Source organism: Nuphar pumila, chromosome 4 (assembly GCF_984573655.1).
Source record: "Nuphar pumila chromosome 4, dmNupPumi1.hap1.1, whole genome shotgun sequence".
In the NCBI taxonomy this organism is placed as follows: domain Eukaryota; kingdom Viridiplantae; phylum Streptophyta; class Magnoliopsida; order Nymphaeales; family Nymphaeaceae; genus Nuphar; species Nuphar pumila.
This window is the reverse complement of record NC_143252.1, coordinates 145,383,261-145,402,086: the sequence shown is the minus strand read 5'-3', so window position 1 is coordinate 145,402,086 and position 18,826 is coordinate 145,383,261. Positions and strand designations below refer to the sequence as shown.

The 18,826-nt window shown below is 35.8% G+C and overlaps 1 protein-coding gene across 1 annotated transcript; it reads right to left on the bottom strand.

Moving 5' to 3' along the window:
- Nucleotides 1-6,524: 6,524 nt before the first annotated feature.
- Nucleotides 6,525-10,735, bottom strand: LOC149841515 (receptor-like cytoplasmic kinase 185). The gene is made up of 5 exons (XM_090005281.1): nt 10,504-10,735; nt 9,388-9,536; nt 7,171-7,221; nt 6,652-6,711; nt 6,525-6,563 (listed from the first exon to the last, which is right to left on the bottom strand). Exons 1-5 carry the CDS (start codon nt 10,733-10,735, stop codon nt 6,525-6,527), a joined length of 531 nt encoding a protein of 176 aa, XP_089861407.1.
- Nucleotides 10,736-18,826: the final 8,091 nt, after the last annotated feature.

The window sequence follows — 18,826 nt, the reverse complement described above, 5'->3', positions numbered from 1 at the left end:
TGAGCACCAGAAATACGAAGATGAACATAGGTAGGTGATTTATTAAAAAGTAGTTCGTGAGGAGTTTTACGATGAAGGACTAAGGTGGGGAGACAGTTAATGATATAGACAACAGTACGAAAAGCTTTGACCCAGAAAGAGTGTGGCAAAGAAGAAGAATGAAGTAGGCTTAGGTCAGTTTCAACAACATGTTGATGTTTTCGTTCAACGAGACTGTTTTGCTCGAGAGTGTGCAGGCACGAAAACGAATATAGTATGTCATGGTCTCATAAGAAGTTTTTAAACTCACGATTGGTGGACTCTCCTAATTCATTATCAGACTGAAAGGTCCAGATAAAGGTTTGTAGTTGTTTTTTAATAACAAACTTATAGGCTTTGAATCATTCAAAAACTTGGGACTTAATGCGTAAAGAAAAAAGCCATGAAAATTGAGAAAAATCATCAACAATAAGAACATAAAAGCAAAAATCTTCACGTGAGTTGACTGGAGCGGGTCCCCAGACATCGGCGTGAAGAAGTTCAAGGAAAGATTTTGTAGATGAAGCCAAGTGTCCAAAAGGCAGTTTATGAGCCTTGCCAATAAGACAACTTTCACACATCTTTATTTTGTTATTTTTATTATTGAGAATAACATGACTAAAATATAAATGATAGATAATCTTCTTGTTTGCATGACCAAGACATTTGTGCCAAATGTCAAATGAAGCTACTCTGTCTACATATGTCACCACCTATGTTTTGGGATCCAGTTTAATTGGGTAGAGCCCTGCATGGGATTTCGATCCCCGTAGACAAATCTTGCCAGTCTGACGATCCTTGATAAGAAATTCAAAGGGAGTAAATTAAAAAACACGGTCATTATTTTCAGTAAACTTTCCCACAGATAAAAGATTCTTCGTAATAGTCAAAATATGAAGAATATCTTTTAGACGAAAAGTGGAGCCTTGAGAATTCAAAATAAGATTACCAGTGTGGGAGATAGAGAGCATATTACCATTACCTGCTCACCACCATGATATTGCAATTTTTGAGAAAATTGTTATCATCCATGGTTAGATGATTTGTAGCACCAATATCAGGATACCAGTAATCATCATTGGATTGCTGAATAGACATGGCAGAAGAGGTTTTAGAAATATCCTAGCAGGTTTTAGCAGTGTGTCCTCATTTTTTGCAAAACTGACAGGTTATGGTGTCACGCCCACCTTGATAACTGGGGTTGTTAGTATTGGTCGTGTTGGGAGAGAGGCTTCTTCTTTAACCCCTCCCATGAGCTCTATTAAAATTATGGCCTCGACCTCGACCTTTGAAAGTGGAGAAGGCCATTTGCTGGGATTCAGATGTTTCAAGAATCTTGATATGAGATAAAAACACACATTTTTCCTGATTGAGAAGCAGATCATATAATTTTGTAAAGGAGTATGATACTGAATTTGTTGTGATAGATGTCACAAAGCTCTCATATTCACGAGGAAGACCGTTCATCATAATTTGGATTAATTCTTCATCGTCTACATGGTGATTTGCTGCGGCGAGTGAGTTGGTTAAAAATTTAATGCGGTCCAAATAGGATAGCATATCTAAACTTTCTTTCTTAATGAAAGTTAAGTCTTTCTTAATAATCATGAGTCTTAAAGGAGATTGAGAGCCATATGGTTTTTCTAAAGTAAGTCAAGCCTCACGTGCTATTTTGGTTCTTATAATTTGACCAAGAACAATTTTTAAAACGGTAAATTTATCCAACTAAGTGCCAATTGGTCGGAGCGACTCCAAATAAGATAACTTGGATTCTTTGTCTTACCTCCATTTGGCATGGCAATAACAAGATCTGGTTGAGAAGATGACCCATCAACAAATTTAAAAAGGTCTTGACTGATCATGACAGATTCGAGCTGAGATCACCACAACAAATAATTGTCCCGATTAAGCTTAATCGAGACAAGGCTTGCAATAGCATTCCACTGGGTCATAGGGCAGAGAAGAGACGACGATGATGCCATGTCAAGCTCGATGAAGAGTTGTGGCTCTGATACCATGAAAGAACTACAACAGAGAGAAGAAAACATATGTGTATTGCATTGCTTTAGAGATAGCCGAGTAGGCTATTTATAGGCTGAACAATGTACAACTGTTTACATACATGGAACAATGATAACTCTAAAATTATCATTTTTTATAATGATTATCACAAACGATAATCAACAACCTTTAGTTGAACTCTTCATTGACCGGACTCTTCATGTGCTAGAATATTCTAGACACAGGAGAGGTTCACTACATTTTAAAGTTTACATAGGACCGTTGTCTACCGTATCCTTATCAATCCTGAGGCATGATCCAGTGTTCGGGGCAAATCGAACTCGTCGTCTGGGCTGGCCCCTATTAAAAAGGGGTGAACATTTATATAGTGTTTGCCTTGAGCACTTAACTTTGCCCGAACACTGGATCACGCCTCATGATAATCAAAGTGAAATTCAAACCCATATCCTTGGTTTTGACAGTGCAATCCAACCATCCAACAATATCATTTGGCCTTTGATAATGTACAATTACTATTGACCAATCAGTAGATAAACGCCATTGTGACAAATATTGCTGTTTTTTGGAAAATATCATGAAGTATTGCAGTATTTTGGAAAATATCATGAAGTATTGCAGCATTTTGTCAGTTGTTTAAGACGTCCAATATATCTGACATTTCATTTTCTTTAAATATCATGGTTTTGTTCGGGTGTTTATGTTTTTATCAGCTATGTCTCGAGAAAATGGTCTTATTTTATTTTATTTTATACTTCTTTTATTTTTTTTCTTACATATTTTTACTAAGTTTTAGCTTATTTACCTTTTGCAGACATTTTCATGATAAAATTAAATGCATAAAAAAAATGTTTCCATTTGTCACAAGAATTTGGCTGCTGTTATTTTGCTATTTTAAACTTTTAACACTGATAAATGCTGTGTTGTGGATATCCATTGTTTTCTGCAAAAACTTGCAAATATATGTGTGCCGATTTGCAATGCTTTGTTATTCTTGGATTTTTTTTTCCATCTTTCTGTAGTTACAAATCACAATTATGCTGCTTTATTAAGTTAAGTAAAACGTGAGAAAGTGATGATTGTGATTGTCACTTGGGAGCACTTCCTCCTTGAATCATATGAAAGTTGGTCACCAGATTAATGTTGTAACCAACAATCGCAACTTTTAGGATTCTCATCTGTGATTGCTCATCCCACCTGTGACCAAAGCAAACGTGTAGTGGGCAATTCTGGAGCTGAAATTCTCAAAAAAAAGTCATAATCAGCTTACTTTTTAGCTAGGCTATCATAAGGCTGGAAGAGGCATAATTTTGGTTAGTATGTTCATTGAAGCCATTCAATGGAATTAATTTGTCGAGCTGCATGTCATTTTCTGCATACCATGCCCCTCCATTCACTGGAATTTTTATGACACGAGATGCATTTATCAATTTTCTGCCAAGCCATTTCTGATAGTTTTGGCGTTCTTGAATAGTTTGCAGCTCTTCCCCAGATTTGAAAATTGTAAAATGGTCATATCTTTGCATATTTAAAGTTATCATATCTGAGCTTTTATGAGGACAACAATAGTAATTTATGCTGTTGGAAAAGAAACTAGCTGGACCATGTTTTTTTTTTTTTTGAGACAAGCAGGACTACTTTGTTAAAATCGTCATCCAGTGCAGATCGCGTGATGTTTTGAATAAACAAAGTAGATAGGTGTGACGGGCAAAGTAATGGTATCTTGGGTGGCTGGGGACTTACTTTGGGAAGATATTGCTTAAAAGATGAAGAGCAATGAGCGCCCTAGTCATTATATTGATTTCATAGATAAGATCAATTTTGTCAATATATATGAGGGTTTTGATCTTCCTTTCATTCTTCTTCTATTTTTCCCTTCATGAACATCACCACAACCTGGATTGCGTGCTGGTGCATTGGGGCTGTGTTGCTTTATCATGGTTGGGCCACGTGAGGCGCATCTTCAACTGGGAGTTTTACCTTGCAGGGAGCAAGCTCATTAAGTAACGTTTTTCTTCGTCATAAAAAAGCAAAAGGTTATATACAAGTGTTTTTTTTTTTTGAAAAATAACCATACTACCTTTAGAATAATGGTAATTTTTCACCTGTTGGCTTTTTCGCCCAGTAAAAAGATGCTCCCAATGCTTTAACCCATGTTAAAGTGCTCGAAGCATCTTTCTAAGTGGGTAATGGAACGATCTTGATTTTTTTTTTGTTCTAATAAGAGGATGGTTCACGGACCGTTCCTATGTTGCGGTCTAACGCCCTAGGCAGATTCTCTTTTGAAAAAAAAAGCCCATGGTTTTCTCTGTAAAAAAAACAGCCCATGGTTTTAAAGGACCAACCCTAGTTTGATTAGAGAGAGAGAGAGAGAGAGCGAGAGCAAAAAAGACGAAAATGATGTTAGATTAATTTCGATATTTAAAATTTTGATAAAAAGATTATCAATTCCTCCCTTGCAATCCTTTTAGAGAGCGTGACATTAATTTTTTAACCTGCTTTAACATGAATAACAATTTTTCAGAAAAGGTTAGCTTAGAATACACACCTCCCCACCCCCACCAAAAAAAAGAAAAAGAAAAGTTTCAAACGATGGGAATGCATTATGCAGTGATTGATTGAAAATAAATAAAGGCAAAACTTTTCAGGTAAGCTGTCGAGTCTATCTCTGGTTGATTGATGCCATGTATAGTGAATGCTGTTATATTGAATTTTAACCATCCCAATTGATTGATTTTGGTAAATGTCACAAACTGAACGTGAAGCATTGTCCCCCGTTGCTAGGCATCCTACAATTATGGACTTTGAAGTTTGAACCCCACGTACGCTAAGAAATTTCTAGTAACATGAGCAAATAATACATATGAATTTGTGAATTCCAGGTCGTCATGTGCAGTTTAAGATATTGCAGCTACAAGTGGTCCAAGAGTAATAAATGAGTTCTTGACATGAAATATGTGATTTTAATGCTTCAAGCCATCTTCATCTTGCTGTAGCTTTCAGAATTTCAGTTCATAAGAAAAAAAAAACTTTATGAAACATAAGAAAAAGTGTCATACACAGTGGATCTCATATTCCTGGGTGATGGAAAGAGGCGCGCTGGAGATAGACCTAACCTGCCTTTTGCAGAAAGTGGCTGCTTTCACCACCAAAAGTGACTCCTCACTTACAGTGGATCTCAATACCTGTGATTCCTCACTTACAGTTCCAGCACTTTACCATCCCTCCAATCAATGACCCTAGTTTGCAAGACCAAAAAGTGAATAACTGTTTCTGAGTTTGGAACTATTCTTGTTCGGTCAGTCATGCATAGAGCATGGTAAACCTGCAAGTGCGCTTTAAGTATCTTCCTTTATTCAGTTACCTGAAAGGAGACTTTGGAATTTAGTATAAATGACCTTGTTTCTGTCATGACACAATGCACAAGCAATTTGGAGCTAAAACACAATAAGACACTGAATAGCTTGGGCACCACACAAGTTTCCAGGGTGAGTCCATCGATCTAATCTGTAGTGTTGTGAGGCCTGACCAAATTGCCGGCTTGAGGCACACAACACAAGCCACTTTGTTGCAGAACTAGAACCACTAATCACTGGTTGGGGGCTAAGAAAGAGAGGAGATCGGATCTCGGATCAGGTGATATTAGTGACATTGCACATGGACTATAGCATGTTAATTGTCCCTTGAAAGTAAAGGTCTTGAAGCTATCAATGAACATGCAATTGCACTCAATTAGCACTACAAGAAAAACGTGGATTAGCGACGGATGATATCCGATGCTAATCCGTCGCTAAACAGTTTAGCGACGGATTAGCATCGAATATCGTCCGTTGCATAATACTGATTGCTAAATAGCGCAGAACTGATCTGTCGCTAATCCATCGCTAATTAGCAATGGATTAGCAACATATATAATCCGTTGCTAAACAAGCACGGATTTGGTTTTACGACCGAATGTAATCCGTCGCTACTGTAGCGATGGATTACATTCCGTCGCAAAACCAAATATTAGCGATGGATAATATTCGTCAGTAATCAGTCTCAATTTTTTTTAAAAAATATAAAAAAAAATTATTTGAAATATAAATATCGAGAAAAAATTTGTCATTAGTTACATTTTTTTGAATGGAAATAAAACTAAAGTCAAGATTTCTTGAAGAAGATGCATGCTAGTAAATGAAAATGTTAAACTTTTGCACAGTACAATTATCCAATATAAAAGAATAAGCCTTCAAGTGAAGAATGCTTGAAACAATCTTGATCAGAATAAATGAGATCAAATAAGTGAAAGCAAAAAATTAGGCTTAGTCCATACTTTATCATAATATGCTTCCAGCTTTACAAGTGGTGCAAAAACGTTTTGATACTACAAAATGGAGGCCACTTCACAAGTCAAATTCAGATGAAACATTCCAGTAATTGGAAATATGAATGAAAAAATTGACATCTAAGTTACAAAGATGCAATGTCCATAAAAGGCATTGGCATTAACGCTTCAAATCATTATAAGAAGCGGAGAAGGAGACCTACATTTTTAAGCTTCAAATTGCATTCAAACCAAATATATCAAAAAAATACAACGATTATCAAGGTGTATCATGGTCACCCAGATACCTGGCAAGCATCTTCGTACTTGAGGGCCATAGGCTGAGGTTCATCATCCACACCAGGTTTCTTTAGATCTTCAAGAGAAGCATCAGAATTTGTCTTTCAAAGGTCTTCAACCTTGTTTATTTGTTGAGCACTGATTTGGCGTGCTCTCAACTGCTCATGCTCAGATGAAACTTGGGAATAACACTAAACATTAACAACTGATGTCTTCTTTTAAATCGTTGTAATTTTGAAAAGATTTTTATATGTAAAACATGTGAAAATCAGACATCAAATAATAAAAACCGGTTCTCACTAGTGGATGAGACCGGGTCGAACTCAGGGAACGAGAATATTTTGTATTCAAGCACACAATTCTAAACTATTCTTTATTGCCGTATTATTAAAATGTAAAATGTTCAAGAAAGATAAAAACAACAAACTATTACGACAAATGAATACCCTTCGCAGAGGGCGTAAAGTGCAATATTTACAAACCCAAAATCAAATTCCTAATTCTAATTTGAAAATAACAACTTCTACTCTTGTGCTTCCCGTGTCACACATGCGCTTCAGCTCCAATCCTGTGTTATCCTGCACAAATCAAACGAACATGAGCAGTACCAGAGATAGAAGTAGCAACTATACTAAACCAACTATACTATTAAAAATATTGTGAAAAATATCATGCAAAGAGTCTAATGCCAATTAAAACTATCTTGAACTAATGGCAATTCACTAAGTAAATCTAAGACTACAATTGCTATATAGGAAAAAAAAAAACTAAGTAATCAAGCACAATTATGTAAAATGACTGAACTAAAACAACAAGAAAATGAACTTATGAAAAAAACACAAGAAAATGAATGATTGAAACAAACAAGAATTTAAATGACAAGAAAAACTAGAAAACAAAATACAGGAAAATAAAATGTTTAACAGGAAAGAAATGCATTATTTGAAATACTAAAAAACAAGAAACAACATACACTGAAATGAAATAAAACTTAATTGAAAGACAGGGCATCAAAGACAGGAATTGAAAATAAAAAAAACTGAAACAGAAATCGGAAATGGAATTAGGAATTTTAAAGAAAACTGGAAATGAACTAAAAACTGAAAAATGAAATAAACAGGAAATTTTACTTGAAGAAGAAAAAAAAATATTAAAAAGGAAAACAAGCTTAATGCAAAATCTGGAAATCTATGTGATGGATCAATCATAATGCAGAAACAGGAAATTAATGAATATAAAACAAGTTTGAAAACATCATGAATACAAAACTAACACAGGAAATAGAATCATAACAAGACAATCTGATTAAACAAACAGAAATTAAAGCTTTAACAAATGAAAAACATTAAAACTGGAAATAACAACTAAAAAACATAAGAAATAAAGGTAAAACAGAAAATGGAATGATTCAAAACAAACACAGGAAAATGAAACAGGAAAATGAATTTGAAAAAAAAAACTATAGAAAATAAACTGTAAAAACAGGAAATGACTTAATTAAAAAATAGAAAATTCAAAATTCAATTCGATGACTAAAAAAAAAACATGAACTATTGAATGCAAAACAAACAAGAAGAGCACAGAAAATTGTAAAACAGAAAAACAAACAGGAATGGAAATTAATAAAAAGCAAGGAATCAAACTACATTAAGCAGCAATTGAACTAATTCTGTAAATGAAATAGTAAAAAAAAAACGGAAAGCATGAACAGATATTGACAGAAATTAATAGCCGAATTTCATTTTTTTTAAAACAAAAACAAGATCAACAAAGAAGAAACAGGGAAACGGATGTGATTTACGATTTTTTTTTTAGTTTTTCTGAAATAAGCACATCATCGATTGAAAAAGTAAAGAAGAAGAATAAGAAGAATGAATAATCGGCAGAAGAAGAAGAGGAAGAAGAAGAAGAATCAGAACTTACTTTGAATCGAAAGGGTTAGAAGAGAAATGACGATCATCCACCCGTGCACCGTCGCGGGACTGAGGGATTCCACCACCACCACCGGTTGAAAGAGATAGAGAAATAGGGGGAAGGGGAAGAAGGAGGTAAGGAAGGGCCGGCAATGGTGTGGACGGTGAGAAGAGAGGGAAGAGAGGGAAAGAAGGGAAAGAGGGAAGCTCTGGCGTGAATGGGGGAGACACCCTTGTTTTTTCATTTTTTCTTGGTTTTAAAGAAGCAAACCCAAACCGGCTTGAACCGGTTTGTAACAAAATTTTTTTCAGTTTTCAAAATCACAAACCGTGTAAACCGGTTTGTAACAATTTTTTCAAAAGACTCAAACCGTGCAAACCGGTTTGTTTTATTATTTTTTTTTTCAAAAATTTAAAAAAAACTATTTGAAGCAATTCTATTTGCTAAAAACCTCAAAACAAAATTAGTTTACTCTAACCTAATTATACTTATTATTTTTATTATTTTTTTATTTTATTTTTATTGAAAACTAAAACTAAACTATTATGTTAATATCAAACATTAAAATATGTACTAAAATATACAAATAAAGCTATTTTTCATACATTTTCTGTTTTGAAATCATTTTAGCTCATTTAACAAAAACTAGCATAAACTTGGGTTTTTAAAACATTTTTTCATAAAATCATGCATATTTTAATGTTAATTCACCTTGAAATATATGCATGATCAACAACCATATCATGTGCATCAAATACACAAAAGAAAGTAAACAAAACCCCAATGAAATGTTTGACACCCAAATAGCCCAGAAAGAAGGAAAAGCATACCTTGACAAGCCATGGAAGGAAGCATCTGTCATCAATAAGCGGGCACCATTGACTCAGGTCCCAATTCATATATTTCAGTGCATTGACATTCAGGCAAGGCTCCCTACATAAGAGAACAACAATACTCTCTGTCTTGGCAGAAATAAACCCTAGAAGGAATACATTTCTACAACCACAGTTATAGCATTCAAGGATAGTTTCTCCTAGTGGGTTGTCCTTGTGAAGGCAGACCTCCTTGTGTTTACAAAATTGGCAGATTGATAAAAAAAAAAGGTGCACAAGATACTGCTCAAAATGACTCACAAAAGCCCATAATATTTTATAAAATAAACAATATCAATTCCATCAATGTTGCACAAAAAGATTACAGTTTTCTATGGAATAAATCAGTTCAGTAACTAATGAGTGATCAGTATTTAGAAAATGAAACATGTTTCTAATCAATTGACTCAAACATTACATTATAATATCGACAATTTACACCACAAAGTTTTGTGAAGATGCAATTGAATGCAATTTTTCTTTGAACAAAAAAGGATCACTGAAGTCTTTAACCATGGAACTTTTGCCAAATGTTGTATCTACTTTGTAGATGTTTTGAATGTGTTTAGTCATTCTCATTTAATCAGTTTTTTATCTCTGCCAAGGTACTCAAATACACAGTACATGGTAGATATTATTTGAGTCCAAAAAAAAAAATCATCAAGATTAGATAAAGAGGAAAAAGAAAGAGAAAACCTTCGAAATGAATGATCTCCATCTGTTAGTATGGCATCTAATTATTTCATCAAGCAAAACAAAGTCCTCAACTCCAAGTTGCAGGGTATTTCTTAATCCAAAGAGAAAATTACAAAGAGAAAGACCTCTAATTGTAAAAAAGTTTTACCAAACATCATTTGTGTAATTGCGTGTTAACGACTTTAATGGTCTAAGAAATATATAGCCTTTACAGATCTCTTTCGCCTATCATCAAAATGACGTGGCCACCATAACGTACCCAAGCAACTAGATATTGCTCCCCTGTAGGCTTGTAAATATCAATAGTCTTTCTCCCTGTGATTAATTCTAGTAAAACCACACCAAAGCTATAAACATCTTATTTGAGAGTGAGCTGACCAATCATATCATATTCGGGTGCACAATATCCATATGTTCCCATTACCCTTGTCGACATGTGACTCTTGACCCCAACAGGGCCTAGTTTAGCAAGACCAAAATCAGAAAGTTTAGGATTAAAGTTGTCATCCAGCAATATGTTTACAGACTTTAAGTCACGGTAAATAACTGGTGGTTTTGCTTTGTCATGCAAATGCTCTAGAACTCTAGTTGCACCAACTGCAATCTTCATGCAGGTATTCCACTCGAGGGGTCTTCTTCTAGGTTGGATATCTGAAAAGAAAACAAATGATATGATTCAACGTTAATTCAACTAATACAATTCGAAAACAAATTCAAGACATGATCTCCATGATAAGAAATAGAACAAGCTAGAAATGTTTCAATCTGACTGCAGAGAAACTAGGACTTCAATCTAATGACAGAGAAACTAACAAATTCAAGAAAATCATAATATTGCTGAAGCAGCTGATCTAGCAACAATTCTTTAGCTTGTTAGTTGGTCATCAGAATAATTATTGTTGGAATTATAAGCTAGACTCTTCGTATTCCTCCCTCATTTTTGGGAAACTCATTTTACTTTAAGGCTTGTTGGAATTATAAGCTAGACTTTTCGTATTCCTCCCTCATTTTGGGAACTCGTTTTACATTAAGGCTATTTGCAGTTTTCTATGCAACTCTTTGGGTTCCTCTCCCATTTATTTTTTTTCCTTGAAAATGTAATAGTCTTTTAGTTTTTCTATGGTAGGAATTTATTATGTAATTAAATTTTGGTTGGGCTTGAATGCTATATATATAGCAGCCATGTATCGTCATTTTGACAAGTCATTGGAATGTATTGAAGCCTTTTGTAGCCTTCTCCTTCTCTTGCACCATTTCTGTGTGTTTTTCATTCTAGAGAACAATCTTCTTCTCTAGTTTGTTGTTTTATTTTCAATATAGTGGTATAAGAGCTAGGATGACTTCCAACAATATGGTGCAACCACAAGTTCCTTGCTTTGCTGGAAAAAATTACAATAAGTGGAGTATTCAAATGAAGGCATTCTTTGGTTCTCAAGATCTATGGGACATTGTTGAAAGTGGCTTCGATGAGATGGACAATGTGGAGGGCATCACTCAACGACAACAAACTGAGTTGAAGGAAAACCGGAAGAAGAACAATAAGGCTTTGTTTTATATTTATCAAGCTGTTGATGAAGCCATTTTTGAAAGGATATCCTCGGTGGAGTCGGCAAAGATAGCATGAGATACTCTCTATACAACATACAAAGGAGAAGACAAGGTAAAAATGGTGAGACTACAAACTCTAAGAAGTGAATTTGATTCTTTAAGAATGAAGAAATCTGAAACGATTGAAGTTTTTTTCAATCGAGTCTTCTCCATTGTTAATCAAATGCGAGTAAATGGTGAAAAACTTGAAGATCAAAGAGTTGTTAAAAAAATATTAAGGAGCTTAACTCCCAAGTTTGAACATATTGTTGTTGCAATGGAAGAATCCAAAGACTTATCCACCTTGTCCATTGATAGTTTAATGGGATCACTTCAATCCCATGAACTTCGTATAAAGCAATTTGATTCTCCTCCATTCGAACAAGCTTTTCAGACACAACTCTCTATTCGTGGTGGTGCTCGAGGACGAAGAGGAAGAGGATATAGAGGTGGTAGAAATCAAGAAACGAAAGAAGATGCTTGTGATTCATCTTATTCTATGCAAGGAAGAGGTCAAGGTAGAGGTCAAGGTAGAGGTCGAGGTCGTGGTCGCTCTCTCTCACAAGTTCAATGCTTTCATTGTCAGAAGTATGGTCACACCATAAAGTTCTGTAGAAAGAGATTGGCAGAAGAAAACCAAAAGGAGGTAACTTTCATGCATGAGAAAAATGAAATTCTTGATAATGATATTCTGTTTCTTGCTTGTGATACCAAAGAAGAAACCCATGATGAAGTATGATATATTTATAGTGGTTGTAGTAACCACATGACTAGAAACAAAAAATTATTTGTAGACTTAAATGAAATGGTTCAAACTGAAGTTAGAACAGGTGATGATAATAGGCTTGTTGTCAAGGGACGTGGTGATATTCTTGTTAAAACTAACCATGGGAACAAGCACGTCACCGATGTTTTCTATGTTCCAGGCCTCAAACACAATCTTTTGAGTGTTGGGCAACTTATTCTAAAAGGATATGATCTCCATTTCAAAGGAGAAATATGTGAAATTAAGGACAAGAAGAATGCTCTCATAGCCGAGGTGAAAATGACTCAAAACAAAATGTTTCCATTTATATTTCAAAATGCTGCACTTCCTTGCTTCAATACTATTATTAAAGATCCATCATGGTTGTGGCATCTTCGATATGAACATTTGAACTTCAGTTCTTTATCTCTTATGTGCAAAAAACATATGGTCAGAGGCATGCCTAACATTCATCAGCAAGACAAAATTTGTGAAGGTTGTGTTCTTGTGAAACATCACAAAGACTCTTTTCCTGGTGGCAAATCTTGGCGAGCATCAAAACCACTTGAGTTGGTTCATTCTGATCTATGCGACCCTATGCGCACCACATCTATTGGAGGTAATCGTTATTTTTTAACATTCATTGATGACTTCAGTCGAAAGACATAGGTTTATTTTCTAAAAGAAAAATCTGAGGTGTTTAAATATTTTAAGCAATTTATGACATTTGTTGAAAAGCAAAGTGATCTTTCTATTAAAACCTTGCGTACTGATCGTGAGGCTGAATATATGTCAAATGAGTTCGAGGAATTCTTGATAAAGAAGGGCATCCGTCATCAGTTGACTACTCGGTACACACCTCAACAAAATGGCGTTGCGGAAAGGAAAAATTGCACGATCATGGAGATGGTAAGAAGTATGTTGAAATCTAAAGGTATGCCTAACATATTCTGGGCTGAATCAGTGGCATGTGCTATCTATCTTCTTAATCGTGCTTCCACTAAAAGTGTTCAAGACCTAACTCCTCAAGAAGCTTGGAGTGGGCAAAAACCATGTGCTGCTCATTTGAAAGCATTTGGCAGCATATGTTATTCTCATATTCTCGATGAACGAAGGAGAAAGCTTGAAGATAAATCTGAAAAATGTATCCTTGTTGGGTACAATGAATGCTCAAAGGCTTATAAGCTTTACAATCCAATCACCAAGAAAATTATCATAAGCAGAGATGTAAAATTCAATGAAGAAGAATCTTGGAATTGGGATGGAGAGAATAAAAATAAAAATTCACATTTTATTAATAAGGAGGAGAGTCATGAACCAAGTGGTGATGGAGATACTTCACTCTCCTCTCCATCTACACATTTATCACCATCTTCCTCATCTTCAAGGAGTTCTGAATCTCCTCCTATGAAGACAAGAAGTCTTCAAGAAATTTATGAAACAACAAGAAGAAATCTTGAGGAAGACTTGGTGAATTTTGCTTTATTTGCGGACGCCGATCCAATTACTTATGAAGAAGCATCTCAAGAAGAGAAGTGGAGAATTGCTATGAATCAAGAAATGGACTCCATTGAAAGAAATCATACTTGGGAGTTGACTGAGCTCCCAAATGGACACAAATCTATTGGCATCAAGTGGGTATATAAAACAAAATTCAACTCAAATGGAGAAGTTGAAAAATGCAAAGCTCGGCTGGTGGTAAAAGGTTACAAGCAAAGGTATAACGTTGATTTTAATGAAGTTTTTGCTCTTGTGGCTTGCCTTGAAACAATTCGCATGGTGTTAGCTTTGGCTGCTCAAAGAAAATGGAAGGTCTTTCAAATGGATGTAAAATCAACATTCTTGAATGGTCTCCTTGAAGAAGAAGTGTATATTGATCAACCTCCGGGTTATATAAAGAAGGGTGAAGAAAACAAAGTGTGTCGATTAAAGAAGGCTTTATATGGGCTAAAACAAGCGCCAAGGGCTTGGTATAGTCGCATTGATGGATACTTCTTAAGGAATGGATTCAAACGGTGTCCTTTTGAGCATACTTTGTTCATCAAAGAAGGCAATCAAGGGGAGTTCTTAGTCATATGCTTATATGTTGATGATTTAATAATTACCGGCACTAGTGCAAGCATGTGTGAAAATTTCAAGAAGGATATGATGCACGAATTCGAAATGACTGACATGGGGCTTCTCCATTTTTTTCTGGGCATTGAAGTAAAGCAAGCCGAAGATGGAATATTCATATCTCAAAAAAGGTATGCTGAAAATATATTAAAGAAGTTCAGAATGGAGGGTGCTACACCTCTTAATAGTCCTATGGAAGTTGGACTGAAACTTAGCAAAAATGATGGTGAGAGAAAGATCGATGCAACTCTCTATAGAAGCCTTGTTGGTAGTCTTATGTACTTGACTGCTACAAGACCTGATCTTATGTTTGTTGTCAGCATGATTAGCAGATTCATGGAATCTCCTTCTAATACTCATAGGGACATAGGCAAAAGAATTTTGAGATATGTGCGTGGCACTATCAATTATGAAATTCATTATAAATGTGTCGAAGATTCAAAATTGGTGGGTTTTTGTGATAGTGATTGGGGTGGAAATAGAGACGATAGTAAAAGCACTTCAGGTTTCGTTTTTCACATTGGCTCAGGTGCAATCTCGTGGGCATCGAAGAAACAAGCTGTTGTTGCTCTCTCCACAACCGAAGCTGAGTATATTTCATTGGCTCTTTCTAGTTGTCAAGCTCTTTGGCTAAGGTGGATTCTTCATGAGCTGAAGCATCCTCAATGGGAAAGCACTCCTTTGTTTTGTGACAATAGTTCAGCCATAGCACTCACCCAAAATCCAGTTTTTCATGGCAAAAGCAAGCATATTTGAATCAATTATCATTTTATTAGAGACTTGGGCAAAGATGGAGATGTCAATGTCAAGTTTTGCAAGACCCAAGACCAAGTGGCTGATATCTTTACAAAAGCATTGAAGAATGAAACTTTCAATAAATTGAGAGAGAAATTAGGTATCGTTATAGTCTAGCTTAAGAGAGGCTGTTGGAATTATAAGCTAGACTCTTCGTATTCCTCCCTCATTTTTGGGAAACTCATTTTACTTTAAGGCTTGTTGGAATTATAAGCTAGACTCTTCGTATTCCTCCCTCATTTTGGGAACTCGTTTTACATTAAGGCTATTTGCAGTTTTCTATGCAACTCTTTGGGTTCCTCTCCCATTTATTTATTTTCCTTGAAAATGTAATAGTCTTTTAGTTTTTCTATGGTAAGAATTTATTATGTAATTAAATTCTGGTTGGGCTTGAATGCTATATATATAGCAGCCATGTATCCTCATTTTGACAAGTCATTGGAATGTATTGAAGCCTTTTGTAGCCTTCTCCTTCTCTTGCACCATTTCTGTGTGTTTTTCATTCTAGAGAACAATCTTCTTCTCTAGTTTGTTGCTTTATTTCCAACAATTATGCCATTTGTTCATATATTGTTGTTAGAAGCATTTGTAGATAAATGCAAATGAACTTAGCCTTTCACACTCCAAGGTGCTGCAAAAAAGAACCAACTCAATTGCATGTTCAACTCATTTCAAAAGAGCAACATAAATATCAATCAGAAGACATCCACCTCAACAGGAGTTGCCAAAACCAAAAGATATTGAATGGCTTCCACAAAGATGCCAGGCTTAGCTTTAGAAAGTCCAACAACACATATCGCCTGTTCTTCACCACTATATTTAGGACACTGGCCATCCCTGAAGAGCAATGGTACATTAAGAACAAGGAATAGTAGCCACAAAATCTATAACAGACTCACATGTAAGATAAAATTACACATGTAACCTCTATTTCATTAAGTATCTCTAGCCTATAAACTAGTAATATAAATGATCCAGAGTTTATTTGCAAAAATTAGGGTGGTAAAAGTTTAACAATTTTCCAATTAGTTATGTTGTAAAGCACACATTGAGGTAAATGTAACCATATAGTTTATAAAAAAAAAACAATAATAATAATATATTAACAAAATTGCAAGCGCTAAGCAAGCTCTTTGTTATCGTTTAAAAATTATGTCATTTTTAGGAGCAAAATTATAATACAAGGAGCAAATCCTATTTGGATGGTTATGCTGGGTATAGTCAGATCCAAATTGTGCGACATTGAAGAGAAAATAGCTGCTTTATGGTATTCTTAGAAGATTCTACAAAATAAACTTCAGGACCAACAAAAGGTTGTGGAACAATGGGGATCTACCCTTTCCATGAGGAAGATTACTCAGAAAATAACAAACTAGTTGGCAAACAGTTAGTGCAGATTTACTTGTACAAATGGTTCTTAGCCTTTCAAATGGATTACAACACGATTGGCCAATCAAAGCACTCTGCAACCATGGGTCATAATCGGATTAAAAAAATGCATTATTCGATGTTTTCCAGAACTTGATGCTTCTATGACTCTTATATACAACAGCGAGGATGAGACATAAGTTGACTTCACCATTTATCAAAATGCCAAAGGAACAAAGAGTTGTCCACAGATGCCCATGCTCGCCAAATTTTTGGAAAAAATCCACATAAAGCAATACCTTTTCTTCCAGCTGCATTGTATCTATCAATAAGTGCAGTAGGAAGATCTCTCGTATTGATTACACTACAAGAAAAATCATAATTAGCGACAAAAATTTGCAACGGATTTTTTTTGTCGCAAATTTGCGACAGATTAGCGAGAGAAAACTATCCATCGCTAACTTTCAAAATATTTGCGAACTTAGCGACGAAAAAACTTCCGTCGCTAAGTAGTGACAGATTGGGGACAAACAAAATTGTCTCAATATTCGTCGCAGCTTAGCGACGGAAAGTTTCCCTCGCTAATCTCGTCGCTAAATTTTGATTAAAAATGCCAAATTAGGGCGCTAAATTCTTCCTCCCTCTCTCTCTCTCTCTCTCTCTCGTTACAGAGTGCTTAGGCGCTTCACCACCCTCCTCCCCCAGGTTGACACCATCATCGTTTGCGTCATCTCCGACAACGACGATGACCCCTTCACCGACGGCGGCACCAAGTCGGGCGTCGTCCTCACCCACCTCGCCACCAAGTATCTCTCACTCCCTCATTCTCTCTATGTGATTTATGTTCTATACTTTCAAGTTAGTTCTGGGGCTAAATTTGGGGTTTTCGTGTTGTAGTGTCGGCAGAAGACCATGGACTTCAGTGCCAGATGCAAGAATGTGCGTTCAAACAAGCCGTTCCTCATCCATTTCTGCCACAAATGCCTGTTGAACAGGTGAGCTTGAGTATTTCTGGCTGCAAGTGTATCACTGCCATTAGCCAGTGACCGCATCATCCCCGTCTTCTGCAAACTCTGGCAGGCTGTCTTCTCTCAGCAATCCCTTCGGCGGGCTCTCCTTGTGGTTCAGAGCCTATTCTTCTGGCTCTTTTTTCTCTTTTGGTTCTAGCCTTTTTGGTTCTCATTTGCCTTCCAGTGCCGCGAGGACCAGGCTTGCCTTTCACTGAGGCAAGACGGGTCTAGGCGCAGGAAGGCAGCATTCAGGGAGGAGGAGTCAGAGTCAGTCATGATGAGGCAGACGCTGGCTGAGAGCTTGGAGATGGTAGTCATAGCCGAAGGGGAGAAATCGTGCATGTGGAACACCTCGATCTTCATGAATTCAAGGAATTCCCTGTTTATGAGGTCATGGATGCCGTCCAGCGTTGAGATGAAGTAAGCTTCTCTCTTTCTCAGCATCTTTTCAGTTTTTGGGTTAGGGTTTCATTCACCGTTGTGTTCTTCATCATTTTTTTGGCTTTTATGGTTTCTTTTCTTCGTTTTTACCCTATGGTTTCCATTGAGTTTCGTGGGTCAATTTTCCCATTTTTTAGTCTTTTTACTATTTCCCCCTCCTTTCATTTCTTTTTGTCGTTTCAAGCCATTTTCTATTATGTGGGAATGGGACCAACATTTAATTTCAGTGTCAAATTCTTTTTTTCTGGCGAGTTCTAATTTTTTTTGCTTCACTTTTGTTGATATAAATTTTTTATCATCCTATCACAGTATCACTGAGGTGTGCAACCAGAAATACTCAAACAAATTAGTGAGTTTGGCCATCTTTACATTACTGTATATGTCTTGTATATGCTTCAAAATGATACAATCTTCACTAACTTATTTTAACATGGCTGTCATAATGGATGTTGATTTGCTGCTTACTTATTACATAGTATTAGTTCTTGTGTATCATTATAAAATACTTCTGATTTTATGATTTTCAGTAACCAACCAGCTTTGTTTGGGTGCAAATGACGTCAAAATATTGATTTGTTACATTAGGAACCTGCATACTTATCTTTTCTTTTGCACCCATTAGTTTTCGAGATAGAAGATA